General features: G+C 42.0%; 1 protein-coding gene across 11 annotated transcripts in view; it reads right to left on the bottom strand.

Annotated features, from left to right (window-relative positions):
- The window catches only part of LOC108505488 (neurexin-3), a 915,200-nt gene that overhangs the window by 689,414 nt on the left and 204,568 nt on the right, over positions 1-21,218 (bottom strand). Inside the window, exon 1 of one of the 11 annotated variants that reach the window (XM_017831541.1) lies at positions 9,499-9,575. The exons of the other annotated variants lie outside the window; for them this stretch is intronic. Within the exon in view, the coding sequence (XP_017687030.1) occupies positions 9,499-9,568 (70 nt within the window). The 5' untranslated portion in view covers positions 9,569-9,575. Of the gene's footprint in view, positions 1-9,498; positions 9,576-21,218 lie in introns of those variants that run through there. 11 annotated transcript variants of the gene reach the window in all.

Raw genomic sequence — 21,218 nt, 5'->3', positions numbered from 1 at the left:
TCAGTATCTGTAACCAAATTTCTCTTTGAACCATCCCTCCAAACAATCAGTGCTATCCTAAGCGGGAGTGACAGATCTGGACAACTTCATGTTTCAAACCCTCATTCTTCAGCTCTCTGCCATCTACCAGAAGCTGCAACCCTGAGTTAGGCACTAACCCTTTCATGGATGTACAGAGTTGAGTGAGAAAGAGCAAATCTGCTGCATTTGGACATTAATAGATTCCTCTCTGTGGGGAGAAAACCAGGTTCCCAAGTCCTGCCCAGTGAGAATCCTCAACACTAAACTGTAGAGCCTCCTTTATGCTTACATGCTTGCTTGCTCTCACTCTGCTCCCAAACATCATGAATATTTAATTACTTCAAGCAGAGAAGTCTTCAGTAACAGGCAGAAAGAGTTATACCTTCCACTGCAAAATTATCCTGGCTACAGCAGACTGAGAATGCTACATAACCAGTGGCTCCCACAGGCAGGACATGTGCTGCAGCCACCAGGATGCCAGACAAAAAGGGTGGCTCCCATCATTTCCATGTGCAGTCTGGTACTGTACTCCTGAGAATGACTATTAGCCTAAGTGCCAAGATTATAGATCCCAACAGACACAAGCTAGACACTAGTGCTGAGCAGCACTGTCAAGAGAAATAACCCTACGCAGAGCTTTAGGCACTTCAGGAAATAGAAAACAGGAGCCTAATGACCTCCAGCATCAGACAGCTGGGGGAAAATAAAAAGAAAAGGACTTGGAAGATCTGTTGAGGATTTGACCACCTGAGAGGCAGTTAGATGGCATCAGCTCATGTAATTTTCTTTTGTGGATATGGTTCAAAGTCTTATTTGCTGATGTTTATCACAAAGCTCCCAAATCATTTTATATGACTTCACAGGAATTCCAGGATGTATATCCACACCCAAGATTCTAAACATCCCTTAATAAAAAGCAAGAACATGTACAATTTATGTCAGTGCCCAAGTTCTCCACAATACAATGCACTACAACTTTCAGTGTCTCACTTGCTCTCGCCCTGGGGTTGAGAGAGGAACAACAAAAGTTGTTCCTTGATACAGCATTACAGGGAATTCCTAGAACAGTCCTTTGTGTAAGGCTAACCTGCAACAGAGATTCTCTCTCTTTATCCCCAGCTGAGATTAAATGAAGCGATTTGCTCAAATTCATACAGACAGTTACAGGTGAAACCAGACATACAGCTAACAGCTTTCAACCCCTATTCTGGCCATCAGAGACAATGTCTTCTCACATCTGCCTGCCTGCCTGTTTCTGACCTAAAATACCTATGTGCCTCTTGAGTGCAAAAATTATCTGGATCACCTACTTGTCATGGCTGTTGATGTACCAAAAGTAACATAACCCCTATGGTTTTAATTCAAGAAGGTACAAAACTAACTTGCACAGAGGAGAAACAAGAAAGCCCTGTAAATTTTAATTTACAATACTAACTACCTCAGATCTTCCCCTTCTAGCTCCAACTCCAGAGCTTCCCACTATTTCCACAGCTCTAGCAAATAATGCACGACATCAGATGTCAAAAGGCCACCTGGATCACACCACAGGCCTCTGTGCTACACAGGAGGGTAGAGAAGAAATTTTCCATTGCCATCATCCTCAAAAAAAAAGTGTCAAGATGCATGAAGGATACAAAAGACAAGAGAAGGACTTCAAGCACACATAATAAGAATATTGGGGGAATAAAATTCAGAGACAAGAACGAAGTTATAAAAGGTCCAGAATACCACGTACTACCTGGAGAAATACCAAACAGCACAGTCATTGATAAAAAGAGGTTAAAAAAAAAGGAAGGGATCCAAGAGAAAATTAAATACAGAAAACACCTCAAGCATAATTTGAAGAAAGTAGAGGCCAAAGGTAGAAAGAGAAAAACTGAAACATCTGGAAATGGGGTGAATTCCTGTATCTCACACCCTTTACAACAGGACAGCTGGGGGAGATTGCTTTCTGCCTTGCTCATAAAGACTCCTAGTCCATCTCTTTGTTGATCTCTCCCCTTTTTGCTTTGACTGTTTCTTTTCGCCAAAGATCTTGTTTTCTTCTTGTCATCGTGGGCTTTTTTCCCCTTTCTCCCTCAGAGCAGCTGTCACATTTACTAAGGTCTCATGAACCGCTGTGCTGCGGGTGCGTGTGATTAATTATACTGTTAGCCTTCATTAAACCAGGGGATTGGCATTCCGGCAGAGAGGCAGCAGGACCAGAAGGAGAAGCTATTGAGAGTCAGCAGGATCTGCGTCCCGCGGTTTGTGTGTATGTTGGGCATGTGAGGCTTTTGTCCTCAAAAATAGCAATATTTGAGTGGGTTTTGTATTCTTTGACAAACCGCAGAGCTCCAGCCTCACTACATGGAAGGCTCAGTTAAAAAAAAAAAAAAAAAAAAAAGCAAAACCACACAAACACAAGGTCCTGGAACATTTTACCACCACAAACAGCTTGCTGCTCTAAGCCTGCTTGGTTTTGTGCAGCGGAGACTTGAATAAGCTCTGTGTACTGACCATGGCTTTAGTCCTCATGCTGCTTTAGAATGTTAAACTATTCCCAGAAGGTGCAGACTGCTTTCCTTCAGGATCACCAAATACAGTTAAAATGCTTCTGTTCCTTGTTTCCCAGAAATAATGCTTGGTCATTCAACAGCCTGGGGAAGGGGGCATTATGGGAGGCATAAGAGACTGTTTTGTTTATTGCATGGAATTAGCCTCTCCCACAAAAGGGTATGGGACATGTTCTCTGATGCTCAAAGATCAAAGAGAAAACTCCATTTCTATTCAAATTGCACATATTCATCTCAGCTGTTTCTACCCGGCTCGATCTTAACCCATAACCAAGACCCAGTTTTAAACACTTTATAGGATATGATGATTGCAGCCTAAAATCGCCAGAATTCTTCTAATAACTCTTTACTCTGCACAACTGGAAAGCATAGTTCTTAGAAGTTATGACATGTTCCCCATTTTCTTTGCAAGGGTTCACTACAGATGTTGTTGGAATTTCTCCTCAAAAGTTCTCCAGCTCAAAACACAGAAATTCAGTTTTTGACATGATGATATTGTGTTTTACTAGTCATTGACGACACTCTCTGCAAGAGATTTTGAATTTGGGAAATAGGGTAGTTTGGTAGTTATATCATGTGGTTTAATAAACAGAAAAGCGTAAAATAAACCAATTTTCTCCAAATCTGTTATTCTTGTTTTAGTCACCACTGAAAAAAATCAAATCCCTAATGATCCATCACACTTACAGCTCATTCTTTGCAATTTCAAATCTCCAAAATTTGGTTTACTGCAAATGTAAATTTTGTTATATTGCAGAAACAACTAGGAGTGCCACAGTTCTCACTGCCAGTGCTGTACCATCCAGGTGACTAAAGGTAATACCCAAATTGTATTTTATTTAATGTAATTTGATGTAAATTAATTTACATCAGACTAGCCTAAAGGACCCCAGAATAAGGAGAATCCATTGACCCCATTTGGGCAAGAGGATACCATATAGCTCTCTGGGGAAGGGACAAAAGTGACTCCACATGGGGAGCTTCGACAGATTGATCAGATAAAAGTCCAATAGAGCAGATGCTGTANAGAGAGATCAGATAAAAGTCCAATAGAGCAGATGCTGTAAGAGGATTAGAGCAAGCGGATTGGAAGCCTTGAGAATACAAAGATCATCAGATTCACAATTCCTGCTTAAACATAATCAGAAACAAGTATCCCAACTTCCCCTCACGGCAAACAATACTCCACGTCCTTATTTGCTCTCTCCTTCCTCTTCTCTTTCTCAATATCTCTCACAATCATTTTATGTTCCCAAGAGCTGCTTAATGTCACATGATGGACCAGCATGAAGTCAAGGAGAAGAAGTTTGTATAAACGTGGCAGGATCCTTTTTGGCTAGAAGCAGCAGGACTATGGAACTGGCCAAGGACATACCAAAAACCTCAGGTCCTGATAAAAGTTGATCAGGTAGGTGGCAAGAAGAAGTGCCAGGGAGAATGCAGGTCCCAAATGGCTGAGGCTAAGAACATAAATGATTTTCCAAACATACTACTGTTCAAAAACCTGCTGTTCACATGACAGCTTCACCTGTTTGTTATGCTACTCTCACCTCTCTTTTAAGTAATTTAGAGATGGCTGAAGAGCCCTCCAGCACCTACTGAAGAACCTGCAAGTTACACAATACTGTTTTTTATTCCCCTACCTCGAATCTGTCCAGTCTGGGCTGTACTGAAAGCATTTAGCCACAGGATTTTTCCAATCATCTTCTAAGTGGGTTACAGCTATAAGTGTTAGGAAAAGATAACTACGCACCGAGTGCCAGCACTAGGAAGCTATGAAATGTATCCACAAAGTATGCATATTTGACATTTGCTTAACTTGTCAATATAAGCCCACAGGCATCCAAAATCACAGCAAGAAATATCATGCTATTCATAGGACCAGCCACCTTATGGAAAGCACAAAGTTTAAGTGAACAACTGTGTATATGCTATAGGTTGAAATAAACAATCTTTTCCAAACAATTATGAATCAACTCATAACAAAGTTTGTATGTAATTCATGTCCTGTAAAAACATCTGAATTAATCAAATAATTAAAAGCTCTATATAAATCCACCCAATAGAGTAAATTTACAATAGAGTAAATCATGTCAGCACCAGTTTTACAGGGTCTACAAAAAAAAAAAAAAAACAAAACAGAAGTCCTAGTTGTTGAAATGAATCATGAAGTCAACCTACACTGGCTCCATGAACATAAATATATGAATGCACATGGATGGCAAATCACTTCTAGCTAATGTCACAGGTAGAAAACCTCCTACATAGTAAGCCATAGGCTCTGGAATGGAAAATTTCCATCTTCACTTGCATTTTGACACACCATACTTAGCTCTACATATTGCTCTGAACTTCTTATGACTTCTCCTTATGCTTTCCAAACTGATCTGCAGTTCAGGTCACATATGGTCCTCCTCATGGCATATACTCCAGGCCGTTGTCTATCCACCTTCTCTCGTAAAGTCTGTTTCTTTTGTGCTTTTTGAGTGTAACCAAATACAAGTAGATCATTGTTTCCATGTTCAGTAGAAGTCATAAATCACCACGAACCCTTTCTTGTGGATGGTGAACTTCAGTACAAAATGCAAAAAGTGGCTTTGCCCAGAATCAGCAGGAACAGCCACCTAATCCCTGGACTTCCTGTAGAATGCATCCCCAGATTTAGTCTCCCCAAATTGAGAACATAATTATTACTCCCAGTAAATGAAATCCAAGTACTGGGTTGTGAGAAGGAGAAGGAAAGAAAGGAAAGGGAATCTCTGCTTGACATAAATGATTCTATCCAGAACTTCAATTATCTTGATTGATATAAGTTTTCCAGCAATGAGGAAAAGTGTCATGTACCTTCCCCAGCCTTGTTTAGACTCGAAATAGCAAAGTAAACCAGTAATACAAGGGAAGCAATAAATCTCAGTTTTGACTGTGCAGAGATATTAGAAAGGAAGGATTCAATCTCTTAGCTTCACAGTTCCTTCTCCTCTTCTGTTCCTGCTCCAAGGTCAGAACCTCAGTTATTTCACCACATACACATATACTCTTTTCACCCTTACTTTGTAAGAGCAATGCTTGTGGTATGGAGTGACAGGCTGCAACACCCAAGGACTCTAAACAAGTGGCATAAGGAAAAGCACAGGACAGCCACCATTGCTCCAAGAGATGCCTCTGCCCTAAGGAGACAACTGCTTAGGGACTTTCTCATCTGTCCATTTCCACATTTCTCCAGGACTGCATCTAGACAGGCCAGAGGAACTATGGCTGATATTAGAGAAATGGGTGATTATACACTAGCGTGACTCTGAAGGCAAAACACACATCAGGTGGTCTCTGCAATCAGCAGGTCTGGCCCAGGCCAATCCCTTATAGGAAGGAATTCAACTGTGTACCACAATGATTCAAAACATACATATGTCACCTCAGCTCTGCACATCACTTCTGCTTATTCACCTCTTCACTACAGCTGCTGCTGTTTGGCCTTTGCCCATAGAATAAAGAATAACCAGGTGCCATGGTTTTCCTCAATCAGCCCCAGTGGCCTGTTAGGTTCTCTTTTCAGTCCCAGTAGCAGGGTTGTGTGGCTGCATGCCTGCAAATCCTGGCTAGCTTCCCCCTCCAATCCCTCATGCCAGCCCACAGTGAATTTGCCATGACAGGCTTGACACCTGGCTGGAGGCAGGAGAAATCCTGTCCATTACAAATAAGCCCTCAGCCAGAAACGTGCTTCTCTTCCAACACACTGAGAAAAGAGGAGAGAAGACCCAATCCCTGCTACTGGTGTACATGTGCCCCCTCCCTAAGATGACCCAATTTTCCTTGCTAACCATGACACTGCCAGCACAGCAGAAACACCCATACAGCACTCCGAGGGCTGGCCAAAACAGCGGTGTTACTGCCACAAATTGGAGACTGACAACAGGGAAGATTCCACTGCTCTAACTCTTACAGCAACTGAATGGAGAGGATTTAAGTAGCCACTGCAGCCTTGTCCCAGTCTCTCATTCTGACGAAAAAAGTACAGAACAGGGAAATAAAGGGAAAGAAAAAGAACATCGACTAGATAGAGCAGCAAAAACTGGATGCAGTGGAAGTAAATTCAGCTCTCTTGTTGGAATATAAAATAGTTACCCCTAACTACTGAAGAAGTTATTCCTTCCAATGCAAAAATATAAATTTAAGACATCTTTCCTTTAAGAATGAAAACTGTGTTAAAAGCAGAGGCAAGCAGCAGCATTTTACAAGGCAGGTGTGCCACGATGCTCTCAACATAAAACTACAATAGTCAATGTAAGCAGAATTCCTGAAGATATGTCTTGGTAGGGCAGTTGATGAGGGACCAATTAGAGGAAAGTAACTGAGATCAGCACAGCAAAAGGCCATTTTGTTTTGAACTTAGAACTCTACAAACTGCTTTGCCAATGTACCCAAACCTGACCCAATCTTTGAGCCTTTGATAATTAGGCTCTCTCCTACATCACTCAATCTTGAACTTAACCATCCCTGCTATTAATGCAGTTCAGACACCTCAAACATCTGCCAACTGCTCAACAACACAGCCATGTGTAAAACATCACAAGTGCAAGCTTGCATTTAATGAACTAATATTTGGCCTATGAAGCCCAGCATCTCAGAAATTAAGTAGTGCATTAGCTTATCTACATCTCTGCTGATAATCTGCTTTATGTTCTCCAGGAAGCCTTTCTTTTTCTGGATGGAAAGTAAAAGAAAAAAATTTTTTTTAAAATTAAAAAAAAAAGAAAAAGGAAGTAAAAAGAAAATAAAAAGGAAAAACAAAATAAAAAAGAACAATGCATTTGACAGGGGGATATCATTCCTGAACTTCACTATCTTAGAAGAGAGAATGAGACAGCAATTGGCAAACACAGGAAAACAGCCAGTCACTTTGATAATAAGAATGTTGTCTCCAATGACCCGCTATGATGAAAGGGAAGTATTCCTGAGACTCATCTGAACTCATCTGCTTTTAACCACGGTGGCAGGAGCTGTGCTGACAGACTCCCATCTGCTGGTAGATCAGATACCACAGAATACACATTGAAAAAACCCACAGTATTAGGAGAAAGTGATATATTTGGGTATGTATACACAGATCTCAACTAAGGCTGGCAAGCACGCTAGGGATTCCCCAGGAAATTCTTATCCATCCCTAGTACTATTACTTTGCAGTTGTCAGATAGAGGGCTTATTTACAGCTCGAGGGGAGGACTTCAATGAACAGCTCTAAATAACTTAGTGAACCATGAACGATTCCTCTGAGTAAGACCCCCAGAATCTATCCTGAAACCTAGGCAATAATAATACCTGAACTTTCCTACAGAAATTTTTTGTTGTTCCATTACTCACAGGGGAGTGAAATGGTTCCAACTTTATCAGCCTGCTGCTGAACTGTCCTTCCATAAGTAGTTCTTATCTACAGAGTCTCTCCACCATCAGTAGTTAAGTCTCTTAGTACCCTGCAGCCTTCATTCACATCAGTCAGGTTAATAAACCCCTTCAGAGTACAGCCCCAAGTCTTTTTTGATAGCTTCCTCTGAGGCATGATGTGTACATATAAGCTCTAAAGATTTTCCACAGGAGACCATGATGGGAGATAGCCTTGCAGAGAATGAAGGATTCTTTACTGCCCTGTTAAAGACAGAAATCTTTAGCTGCAATTTACTGAGCAGTAAGACATGCAAGAAATAAAATTTGTCCAAACACAACAAACAGCAAACGACCCAATCTGGGCACCTATCAAGGGAAAAAAAGACTTCAGCTCAACAACTGTCACAGTAGGACAGGAGTTATTACTGCCGATGAAAAGCAACCAGATCCTAAAAAAAAAATACATCCTATGCAGAGGTACCAGGAGAGAGAGAAGGACATGAGAACAACATAGGGACAAGTGGCACGAGCACAGACAGATCTGTAACAGGCTACAAATGACATGGTAACTGTGTATGAGAACACGATCTTACAAACTCCAGTCTTTGACAAAATCCCTACTAGATCCCACAGTCTCTTTTATCATTTCGCTTGGAAGTTTGTACTGAACTGAACTAGCAGAATTCAGTCTACAGAGCACAGAAGGGTAAAGTAGGAACTCAAATCTGTTCCTGCAGATCTGCTGGGAGATCTGGCTAAGCCAGTTCCTCTTCTTGTGCCTGGGTTTCACTGCACACAGAGCAGGCTCACAACACATTTTTATGAAGCATTTTTTATCATAGCGAAGTAAGTCTCTTATTCCTTAGAGTGTTAAGAAGTATGACACTTCCCAGTTTTCATATCAAATGAGGCCCTTTTCAGGCTTTTTATTACCTAGTTTGTGAGCAGCAAAAGCAAAATAAATGTAGCAAACACTTGGCTTGCCCTCTCTATACAGAAGAACAAAATCAAAAGCTCGCATGAAAATTCCCTCTTGATCAAAACAATCCTGCATCTTTCCTGGGATTTTGTTACTGTGTGGTTGGGTCATGTGGCAACAGTCAGAGAAAGCAGGAGCTGAGATTTTTCACAAGCCATGGCTCGGCATGATTGTCCTTCAGGGAAGCACTGGAGGGCCCAGGCAGCTGTGAACAAACCTGGTCTTATCCGGGAGGGGGCACTGGCAACACACATCACCCAAATCTTCAGGCTACCAAGCACCAAAATGACTGAAAGCTAATATTAAATTAAAATAATAATGTATATTGTCTTGGTGTTCTAACAATTAAATGATGTAAAATTAAATGCTGCATTCTCCTAAACTAATATAGGTAAGCCCTCTGCACTTTTGTAGAACAACACGTATTCCCTAGCAAGGGATACGTAAAAGCTACCAGGTATCAGTGTTTGGCCAGCAGCGAGCAGACAGAGCAGTTTGCTAAATGCAGATATTATAGATGCTGCCCACAGAGGCACTTCAAGAAACTCTGTACAGGTTCCTTACCAGCATGCAGCAATGCAAAGCTTTTCTGTACCCCCTTCTGTAGCCAAATCAAACAGCCTGCACAGGACATCACTTTGAGTACTGAGACTTCTAAAACTGAAATATCAGAAAAAGAAACTCATTCACTGAGGGACCATGATGAGATTTCACCTTGTAGAGCAATGCATCTCAGTGTGTTTTCACTGAATACATTCAGCCTCTGGTTTTTTCTCTGGACTCCTCCCTTGATCGTCATCCCTTACAGCTGTGGGCTGTGACAAGCAAAATAAGTATAAGGCCCAGTGAACACCTACAAGGCAGACTTCCAAGAGATAAAATACCAAACGTGCATGTTTGCAAAAAATATACATCCTAGAATTTGAGAATACAGACTTCTACCTGTAAGTTGTAGTTAACCTTGGACACCTTTCTAGGCTAAACTCTGTGGAGTTTATTCTCCCATCTGTCTCCTTTCTTTTCTTGAAGCCCAAAGTCACTCGGGTCAGAATCATTTTGTTGTCCCCCCGCTGCAGACTGGAACATTAGGGTTTGGCCTGCATAGAAAACAGCTCTCATCCCAGTGCTAGAAACATAGGGTTTTTTTTCAGATCTTACACTAGGGTAGTGGTGACTTAGAAGTGCTCATCATCCATGCAGCAACTCAAGTTTAAGCTACATAAGTCCAGTGTTAGTTCTTCCAAGAGATTGTGACATCTCATTCTAAAGTACCTGACAAGGTCCCAAAAGCATAGCTGCTGTAGAAGATAACATTCAGGAGACTCATCAGTTTTCACTGCTCTCAGCAGCTCTCAAACTTGTCCACTGAGGACTTGTTTCATCCTGAGCCTATGACTCAGTCCAAGGAGCCCCACTTGCCAAATCCCACAATAACTAGCTCTAAGTTTCTCTCTTTCTGGAGAATAAGTACAACTCCTCACATAGCTTGAGCTACCAACATTTAAAAAATGCATTGGTTGTATAGCAACAAACATGCTGCCATTCAGGAGCTCAAATCTGGGTACCCTGGCCAGTCATCATGCCTGTCAGAGGTAGGGTTGGCTTCTCCCGGCTCTGTGTGCCCAAGGCCCAAGAGAGGAGGGAAAGGAGATGATGCATTACCTGCCCGCAGCTTCAGGTTTGCAACACAGGTGGGCAGTTTTGGTTTCGTCCAGTAGAGGGCAATACTAACACAGGAAAGAAAAAGTAAATCGCAGCATTTCTTGTGATAAAATAAAGAAGCAAAGGAATTCAAGATCCTGATCTTACATCTGTGAGCACAGAACAAAGGACTTGGATAGTCCGTTCCATCTCAGTGTTCATTCCATCAAAAATTCTTCCTCGGTTGGCCCTGTTTAGTGGAACGTTGCCCTGCACTAAATTTTAGGATGTTTGTTTCAAGTAAGATTTTTACTGTTCTGATTAAAACAGAGAAGAGATGGTCTTTTTTTGTCATAGTAGAAATAAAAACAAACCTTTTTTGTTGTTCATTAATAAAGAAACCCTTCTATCTGATCTGAATTTAGTCTGCATATGTGATAAGACCCAAAAGATCAATGCTTCACCATTCTCCCCAAACTGGACTGTTTGATACTGACCGTTTCCTACAGACAAAGAGATAAAATGTACCAGCATTCAATCGTAAATGTAATGGAGTTGCCTCATGCTTGTTAGGACCTGAAATTAACTTTCCATGAGCAAAGCTGCCACACACATACTCATCACACATTTCTAAAGCCTGTGACAGTACTGTCACAAATTGTGCTCTGATAGCATCCTTCCACACCAAGTTTCAGAAATTAAATCCATGTATTTTTAAAAAATACTTTTTTCCCTATTTTATAAATAAAAATCTCTGCTTCTATAACTGTTCCATCCCATGACTTCAAAATAATTTAGAAACATGAGTGAAGTCTCACAATCAATTTTTGCTTTTCTTACACTCCAGCAAACACCCATCTTTAGAGACTGGGAAGTTGAGGTACATGATGTGACAGCGGGTCTCCCCAAGGTCATACATATATCTGCAATGGAACAAAGATGAGAATGTTTTCTCTAGCTCCAGTCTTGTACTTTAACCATTTATCCATAGTGGTAATCATGCTTAGTGGTACAAGCTACCTTAGTTTCTTCTCTGAAGTTATCCACTGTCTTCAGATGGTGGAGCTGAGAGATGGAGATAAACTGTTTTCCTGTTCGCAGTGTTTTGCTATTATGTTTATTTGCTTATAAACAAGATATTTTCTACTCTATTGTTAATTTTATTTACTTTTTCTTCCTCCTCAGCAAAAACACCCAGAACTACCTTTCCAGACTTTTTTAAAAATCAAATAATCTTGTCCATAAGTACTTGTCAAGCCAAGTCCCATCATGACTTAAAAAACAGCATATTACATATTACAAAAATAACATATTGCATTTATTAAAAAACAGCATATTACACACAGCTCAGTGCTAGCCAAGACTAATGTACTGAAATCAGTGCAGAAAGGGCTGTTAAAATCAGAAAGAAACACAACTTTTGCACCTAGGGAAATGTATTGGTGAATTTGCAGATCTTGGCCCAAATTTCTACATGGATGCTTAGGGGCCTAGCTTTCTTGGACCTATCTGGGAGTTCCAACCCATGGTAAAAGTCAGATGACACAACTCTTTGTGGATATGAGGCTTACTTCTTCCTCCCTCTCCGTTGCAGACAGGCAGGGCCAATTCCACAGCACCTTCAGAGGTGTGAACTCTCTCAGTCTATCTGCTCTATGTAATGGTGACTCTTTAAAATTATGGCCGTATTTATGGTCACAATTTTCTTCTAAGTCAGAAAAATTAATTTAGGCACAGGTTAGGTATAGTCATGCACTGGATAGAACACACAGTCATGACAAAGCCTGTTGTACATAGACACAGAGCCACTGCACTTCCCAGTCATATAACAGTGACAACCTATTTACCATTACTCCCTGCACCAAGACTGAAAAAGAACAATTTCACCACCTGTTGCCATGGATGATTTTTAAGTTACTGTCACAAAGCACAAAACCAAAGGATCCTAAATGCCTAGGAACAAGGAGGCCTGGATTGTGTCCTATGACTCATAGCTACCCCAAAATGCTTGCCTTGACTTGTCACCTTGACTTCTGTGTCTCACTTTCAAAATGAGGATAATGACAAAACCACTTCCTTAGCAGTGGACTTCCTTAGCACTCAGACTTTGAAATACTCCAGTTTATTACTGGTGAAATAACATTATGGAAATATGATAGAACTTTAAAGAAAGACTGGATGTGGCACTTAGTGCCACTGTCTCAGTTGACATGGTGATATTCAGTCATTCGTTGGACTTGATGATCTCAGAGGTCTTTTCCAATCTAACTGATTCTGTGATTATGCTATCAGAGAGCAGCAAGGACAGGATATATAGCTGTCAGAGTCAGAAGTGACCACTAAGCCAGAAGTGACCAGTTAGGCCACTTTCTTTTAAGGTTTGACAGAAGATTTTAGGGCACAGCCACTTAAAGTGCTAGAAAATTTTCTGACCACTAATACCCCTGCATCTTGCCACCCTACCCCTGTGGCCAACACTTTGCCTCTAGAAGGGATTTAGTGACAGTATTGCTTGCTTGAGCGTGACAGGTTTGTTTATAACAAAAATAGCTGATAATTTAAACGAGGTATTTTCCTCCTACCACATGAAAGAGAATCAACCTGTAGCATCAGCACTTTTTCCTGACAGCAAATTAAAGTTCCTTAAGTAAGGCTATAAGGATGAGGTAATTGTGTTGTCCTGTGTAAGACACTGTGAGACAGCAGCAAGTCCGTGCACTGCTGAGGAAGATGGGAGCTGGACTGGAGAGAGAAGTCTCTCTGACCCTCTCCAAGCTGACATGCTTGGTCACTGTCACCACATAAGATGGTCCCCAATTGGGACTATCCTCATTGTCACCCTGCTGCACCATAAAGCTGTTAATAACCAAAGAAATAGCTGTAAGTTGGAAAAGAGGCCCACTCTGAGACCTGGAAAACATCATACAGTGTATATGGGGCAGCTTCTATACCACTCACAAAAGCAAGCAGTCCTAAAGCTAGGTAAGGTGATTGCAGATACTAAGCAGTCAGGAAGCTTTCTGCATGCAGTTCTGCAAACGCATCTTGATTCAAAGATGGAGTCCATCAACCAACGCCATGTAGGCACAGGCACCCTTCCTCCATACAGCATGGATCTTAGAAATGAAGCAGTCACTCACCATCTCAGAGCTGCACCCCCACACAGTCCAGAAACTCTGAGCCTGCTCTACAGTCTTGGATCTTTCCCCTCCCTGCCCACCCACCCTGGCCCAGCTCAGTGTCATGGCCCACCCACCCTGGTCCAGCTCACCTCAGGACACGGCCAGTACTCCCTCCAGAAACCTGACCACTGTGCACCACCCACACCCCCTTCCCTACCCTCTTGGCCTGGGCCATCATACCTTAGCAAGGCAGCCCAATCCAGCCTCCCAACCAGCACTTTCCACCAGCAAAAGAAACTTCACTCCAGACATCTGCTGCAGCAGGGAAATTTGAGGGCTCTATTACAACAGCGCATTTCTATAAACAACTCACACATACAGTATCATCTTCTTTTCATTTGGGTTTTCCCCTCTCTCTGTATGAGACATTTCCTTACAAACCCAGGATCATTTCCTAAACGAATACTACCATGTTTTTAAGCCAAACTGGTTTCTAGTTCTCTTGTCTCCCTAAACATACTGAGGCCTTTATCTACATAATATATGCATATTTAATAACTACTTTGAAAACTGCTCCAAACTTCATTACTTCAAGACAGCTCATGCAGTTTGTGCAAAACCTAATGCAAAGACTGACTTAATCATACTCACATTTCAGAAGCCCAGATTCACAAGTTGCCAGGGCCTTACCAGGACAACCTAATGCTAACTATAAAAATCAGCTAGAAAACCATGAGTTTAAAGTGTAGAATACACCTAAAATCATAGCGGTATCTCATTCTGCGAGCTTCTCTGAGTTTGCATTAAAGAAGCAACTACATTTACACACACATACCCAGATATAAATAATGTAAGTGCTGGATATACTGCCTTAACTTAGGACGCTAAGGCAAAACAATACCTTGAAATACTACAGAAAATAGATCAACAGCTGAATGAACCTGGAACAAAGGACAGGTGTCCACAGCTAATAAAATGCAGACCTTAAACAAATATTGTGAAAGGCCCTTTGTGTAGCTTTTGTATTTTAGCGTTCACTCTAAATTGTCTCTAAGGCCAAGAGGGACAAATGGTAGACTATATTTAAGAAGCATGATTTATCTCCCTTTTAATTTTTAATTTCCTAGTAAAAGTGACAGTGTTATTGCTAGAAATTCACTTGCTCAGGGGCATTTTTATAGTCTCCAGCTTTGCATGAATTCTCCCTAGAGATCTCGAGTTCCCCTGACTCTCATCTAGTAAACATCTAACTAAACTGCCTATTTAGACAATAATGCCCTCTGGCAAGAGGGGAAAACATGGCTCTGTTCCTCTGCTGTCTTCTCCCTCCACCCTCCCCAGTCCCCAACACAGTACAGACAAAACTGCAACAGCCGCCTGTTTTTGGGGAAAAGGGGACACAGGGTGAAGTCTGCTTAAATGGGAATTTCACATTGTTTCCTAATGTTTTAGGCTACTGTCTTTCCTTCCTATCTGGCTAGTAAGGACAACTCAGACCACTGCAAGGTTAACCATTTAGCTCCCATAGCCCAACACATTCTACAAACTGGCAAATTCAAAGCCCTCTATAAAGGGGAACGGAGATGACACAGCAAGAGACAAATATCAAACATGCCCCGAAAACACAGAAACCAACCCTGCATTCCCAGCATTAAATGTTCTCTGGCAAACCCAGCCTCACACACAAAAAGGACTCCTGCTGGCCTCTCATCTGCCAGGACTTATGTATTAGCCCAGGAACCCAGCAGGAAAGAGTCGGTAGGTCTCTCCCCATCTTTTACCCTCCTGCAAAAATAATACGTCTCCAAAGGACAGAGTATTTTCAAGAGGAGAGAAAACCCTTGCAGAAGTGAGGACAACAGCAGTGACTTTTCCACAGCTCTGTAGCTGTGCATGGGGATTTACCTGCCAGCAATTCAAGCATTTCCATCCCGAACCACACTTACCATCACCATTCCTGAGCAACCTGGTATTGGGTGCATTCCCTCTCTGCAGATATGCACTTTCCTTCCCCTTCCTGAGAGAACTGCTCCCACCGAGAAGCTTCAAACAGAAAGCTTTGGAATTCAAAATTTTTTTTTCTCTGCCCTACCTTGCTGAAGACCATCCAGGATTTACAGTTCTGATGCCAAATTCTTCTCTCTAAAGTAACAGCAGTAAGGGTAAAGGAGCAAGACCCACGAAAATAAGCCCAGAATCTAGCTACTAGCTTTCTGTGCCCTGGATCAGCCAGGGACTTGAATGCTGCATGGAGAGTTGCTTTGCTCAAGGGAAAGAAAAGAGTGTGCTTCACACAGCAGGAGAATCTCTGGCTGGTAGTCTCCAAAACAAACAGCACTGGGGATGAAAGAACTGTGCCCTTTACACTGCTCTTGCAGTACACATTTGCCATAATCTTCCCAACACACACTTCTACTAAGCTCCACAAAAAGAAAAGCACTTAAGACATTTCAAATTTAACAAAGCAGTATGCATATGCATTATGGTGCAGCAATGTGGAACAGAACTGGCAGTGAAACAGACTTACTGAATCGGTTATTTTATATCTGATTTCAATTATTCTGCTATGGAAGGAGGTGAAGGTCACAGAACAATTTAGTGGCAGGGCTGCAGATCACTCCCAGGTGACTGACAAAGCCCTCCTCCCCTCCAGCCCTGGCCTATCTTTTAACTACCAAAGAGCACAAGAGTGTCTTATCAGCAAGTGACAGATGCAAGTGGGTCTCCGGGATGGAAAAAAAAAAAAAAAAGATAAAAAGAGGGAAAGAGGGTCCCCCAGGTTCTGAGGAGGATGACAGGTTGCTGGGGATATCACTTTTCACTATCTACTATGCTTATTTTTCATTAGATTACACAGACCAAACATACTTGGCTATTAAAGCAAAAAGGCATCAAGGGACCCAAAAAAGACAAATTAATTCCTGATTTATAAACAGAAAATGTAATAACCATAACGGGAAATCAGCATATTGCTCATGTACTAAATGATCATTTCATAGACAAAACTGGGAATAAATCCAAGAATAAAGAATAAAAGCAGAAGGGCTGTGGTTGTAGTGCTGGAGGTCTAATCCACAAAGGAATAGTATGGAGAGCACTATTAATTCATTTGCCTGGAGGAATAACACTATCACTGGAAAACAGAGTATCTGGACTCACTGTATAGCAGGTCTAACCCAGGCCAAAGGTTTTCACAATCTTAATATCCACAAGAATTTTCTATGTATGTACATATACTTAAGTATTAGTACACATGTGCATAATGTTTTTAACCTCTCACAGCATCTTTTGTTTCTGTAGTCCTCCATTCTCTCACACCTCCACTGGTGAACCAGACTCCTGTTTGCAGCCTTCTGTTATTCCATGCTGAATTTCCTGCACAGATCTACTACAGGGACCGTGCAATGCTACACTGAGTGCTGAGCTATGGTGAACTCATCTGATCTCATCTCTCTATCAACTTAGATAGAACTGAGTGCCAGGTGAGATGCACAGGGATCTGGGAAAAGCAGTTAGCTCTTACAGGACTGAATTCTGGAAGTTGCGACTGAAATGAGAAAAAGCGCAGGGCTAAGGAGACAGGAACTGAAGCAGTCTGACTTCAGTCAGCCAGGGAAAGGCTGTCACACAGTAAGGATATTGAACAGTACCAGTCCCAATACAGAGCCACAAGGGACACCACTTGTTACTGATCTGCATTTGGACATTGAGATCTTGACTGCAACCCTTTGGGTGCAGTCATCCAGCCAATTCCTTATCTATTCAATAGTCCATGCATCAAATCCATATTGACTACTTCAATCACTAAAAAACTTCTATAGATAAAACAGGAAAAAATGGCAATTAAAAATGGTGCAAAACCCTGATTGATATCTCATATTTGAAAATAATTTAGAACTGACATAGCCCAGTAGGCCAGATTCATTTGGGCCACATCTATAATGATCTCGCCTCCTCCTCGTTCTTAGAAAAACATTAAAACTACAGGGTTACAAAGCATCAAGGGAAATCCGCCTGGGTATTGACTCTACCTCTGCTCTCTTCTCTGTAGGTCCTCTCAATGGCCCTTAATCCCCCATCCAGGATCCACAACCTGTCCTCAGACCACAGCTCCAGCAGGGCTGAATGCAATTACTGTAATTGATGTGCTGCTTTTGTTAAAACCACAGTATCAATAAACAGGAGTAAAACAAGCTGCTATGGAAGATGCAGGAAATTTATTAGAATGAATGCATGCAGTGGCTGGCATAATAACTGTTGATGGCCCATTCATAAATCACAGCTGGATTCTTTGGGAGACTTGTAACTCCCAGGCGGCTTCCCTCATAAAATTACAACAGTATGAGGAAACAAATGACAGACTGCTGTTAAAACCAAAGAAAAACCTTTGCTATGCTACTCGCAGCCTCAAAAGCTAACAAAAATCCATAAGCCTAAGCTACCAGGCTCAGAATCAGCTAAAAAACCGTCATGAAATGTCAGACAACAAGCTCTCTCACCTTCTTTTCCAACGAACGGGAAGTCGCTCCTCAGACTCACTCTGACCTCTCAAGGCCTGAAGTTTTAAGAGAGTCCAGTGACCCAGAAAGCAATCCTGTACCTATCAAATGTCATCCAGCACTTCAGAAGCACCCAGTCCCTGCAAAAATACCACACACCAGGCCAGCACATTGAGACTGCTGCACCCAGCACAGCAACCCAGGGCCACTAAAGGAGTTATCACAGCACCTGGCAGCCCTTCCAGTCCTGGTGTCAATGTGACTGCATGCAGGCTGTGGCAAATGACCCAAAAGCCCAGCCAACCAGGTGAATGTCATCCTGCTTTCACAGTGGCAGGCCCATCCGGAAGCAGGTCTGCACCATCTTGTCCTATGCTAACCCGGTGGCATGGCCAGCACAGTCTTTGCAGTAGCTCAGAAGCAGAAATGCTGCACTGTTTTGGCTGCCCCACGTTCTCCCCAGGGCAGTCACAATGGTCTTATTACCTGCCCCTGTCCCCAGTACACTCTAGAATGGAAACACTAGGGTTGTGATGCCCTGGCCCATTCCCTCTGGCTTTCACAAACCACTGGGATGTGCAAGGTCCCTGGCTACAAGATGCTGGTAACCAACTATCCCATGTCAATCACACAGATGAACTGTCAAACTGGGGCATCAATTTGGGCTCCCGTCTGAAGACCTGGAGTCCTTACCTGTTCTGCATCCCCTTTCTCCCATATCCATACCTCTGGCATCTAATCCATGTCTGTAGCAATGAGAGGGTAAGAAGAGAGGGTCTCACAGATAACAACTGTTCCATGTAAATTTATAATGGCAATAAACGTGTTTTATTTTTACGATGATTTATTAATGTGCTTATAAATGTATAGACTGGCCTGAGGCATCATTCCATTGTATTAGAGGTTGCTGCTGCTTGCAGCTGGGGGTGATAAATAGCACGTCCTATGCAAGAGACTCAGGAGACCTTGTTACGCAGTTTACCTTTTAGGGCACTTCACTGCTTTAGGACCAGGTGCATGCACTGCAGCCTCACAAGCTGTAACTGCTACATCCCACTTCAAAGCCTTCTCCTCTCCCTAGGGTACTACCAGAAATCTCTGTAGGGTCCTGCTGCAGATTGATGCTATCAGGGCCAAATCTCTTTTCAATCTGTATTTACAAGCCAGTCTCTTTCTTGGGTGTTCATCTCACAAATTACCAGTCTGGCTGGCTGGCTCCATGAGGGCCATGCAAGTATTTCCAATTGTGCAGCACTGTTCACTATACCACAAAATACTGGCTTACCCAGCAACACATGAACTCACTCAGGGCAGCTTGTTTCTCTAGCACGTGTTACAATAACAGTACTATTTTGGCGCTTAAACTGCATCTTTAATTGAAGAACTTCAGAATGCTTTTTAACAGCACCATCCTCACTTTCTTCATGTGAGCAAATAATTCACATAAATCCAAAAGAAATGTAAGTCACAAAATAGGAATGAGAAAAAGTTTCTTCAGTTGCTCCACAGTCAGGATCTACTAGATTATCCCTTAGTATATCTCATAGCCAAGAAGGATGCATAGGTCAAGGTGCATACTCTGAGGATCTCACAGCATAAACTTAATCCCGTTTTATAAACCATTATCCATGAAACTGAGGCACAAGAATGGCAACTCACTTGACTCAGGTCCCACAACTATTTAATGTCAGAATCATTTAGTTCGCAAAAATCCCAAGGAAGATAAGTAACACCATTGTTGTCTTTGCTGTTACAAACAGAAAGTGCCAGTTAGTAAAAAGCTCAGGAATAGATACTAACTGCTGTAATTCCTGTTTAATACATAAGCGATGAGACCATACATCTCCCACCATATCCCTTATACAAGGCAAGAGTCACGACAGAAATATCACAAAAAAGGATACAGTAAATCACAATGCATATTTATTGACAGGGGAAAAAAAGTGTTGATGCCACAGGCTGCCTCCCACATGGTTAGTACCTGACAACATTCGCACATTGAGCACACAAAGTACACTCCTAAGTTACAGTGAGTAACTGATCTGAAAACCGAGGCTCCAGAGGCAGTGGCTATAGATGCTGTGCATATCATACAGCCCTGAGGATGCAATGAGTATTCAGTCAATAATAAATTACTGTAATAGATTTGATCAGGCTTGGAAGTGCTCACTCTTTAAAACTATCCCCCACTTAACTTGAACTCTAATCCCTCTGGTTTGTTTTTCCCTTTCCTTCCATGATGCTTGCTTTGATGTCAAAAGTAAAGAAATAAGGGCTTCCAGTACCACTGCCATCAAGGTAACAGATGTGATAGACTCAGGCTTACCACTGGCTAGCTTATTGATTAAAATTTGTCAGAAGTTGCTTTGGAAAGGCTGCAAGAGGCTTCAAACAGTGGAGGGGGGGGGAAGAGAGAGAGAGAGAGAGAGAAATTAAAACGTATTTCACTCCCAGAAGTGTATTTCAAATGACTGAAGGTCAATTATCCCAGCAATTTACAGCCAGTCTCAACAATTTGGCTTGATTAGAGTATAATACAATAGGGGAGTTCTCCTCACTCAGTTTCCCCATCTTCTCTTCCTCAGCACCAGGTCTGAGTGTCAGAAACAGCAGAAAATGCAGGGCGCCTATATACTGGAATAAAGCAGCAAAGAAGCATTTGTCAGTGGACCTTGGCAAGTGCAGACTTAGAAAATATATGCTAACTAGCAAGCATTGTGTAAAGAAGTGTTTAAAAGCTTGAAAGACCGGATTGGTGACAAATCAGCAAACAGGATCCTTTAATCATCAAGAAGGTCATTTGATTGGTGGGGATTATCAGGTACTGGAGGAAGATACACAGAGAGTTGGCAACTGGAAAGTAGATTTGTACAGAAAAATTGATAATTTTGCACAATCTGTTTTTCTCTCACCTTCTCCCTCTCTCTTTCTGCACCAGTCTGCCAGAGCCAAGATGTTTGCCCTCCTCGGGCCATGTCACCATTGGCAGAAAGCAGAGCTTTGTTGCTTTTCAGTTCCCACC

The sequence above is a fragment of the Lepidothrix coronata genome, unplaced genomic scaffold, assembly GCF_001604755.1.
Source record: "Lepidothrix coronata isolate B3197 unplaced genomic scaffold, Lepidothrix_coronata-1.0 Scaffold192, whole genome shotgun sequence".
In the NCBI taxonomy this organism is placed as follows: domain Eukaryota; kingdom Metazoa; phylum Chordata; class Aves; order Passeriformes; family Pipridae; genus Lepidothrix; species Lepidothrix coronata.
Note: the sequence above shows the minus strand (reverse complement) of the source record. Positions and strands in the feature narration are given on the sequence as shown.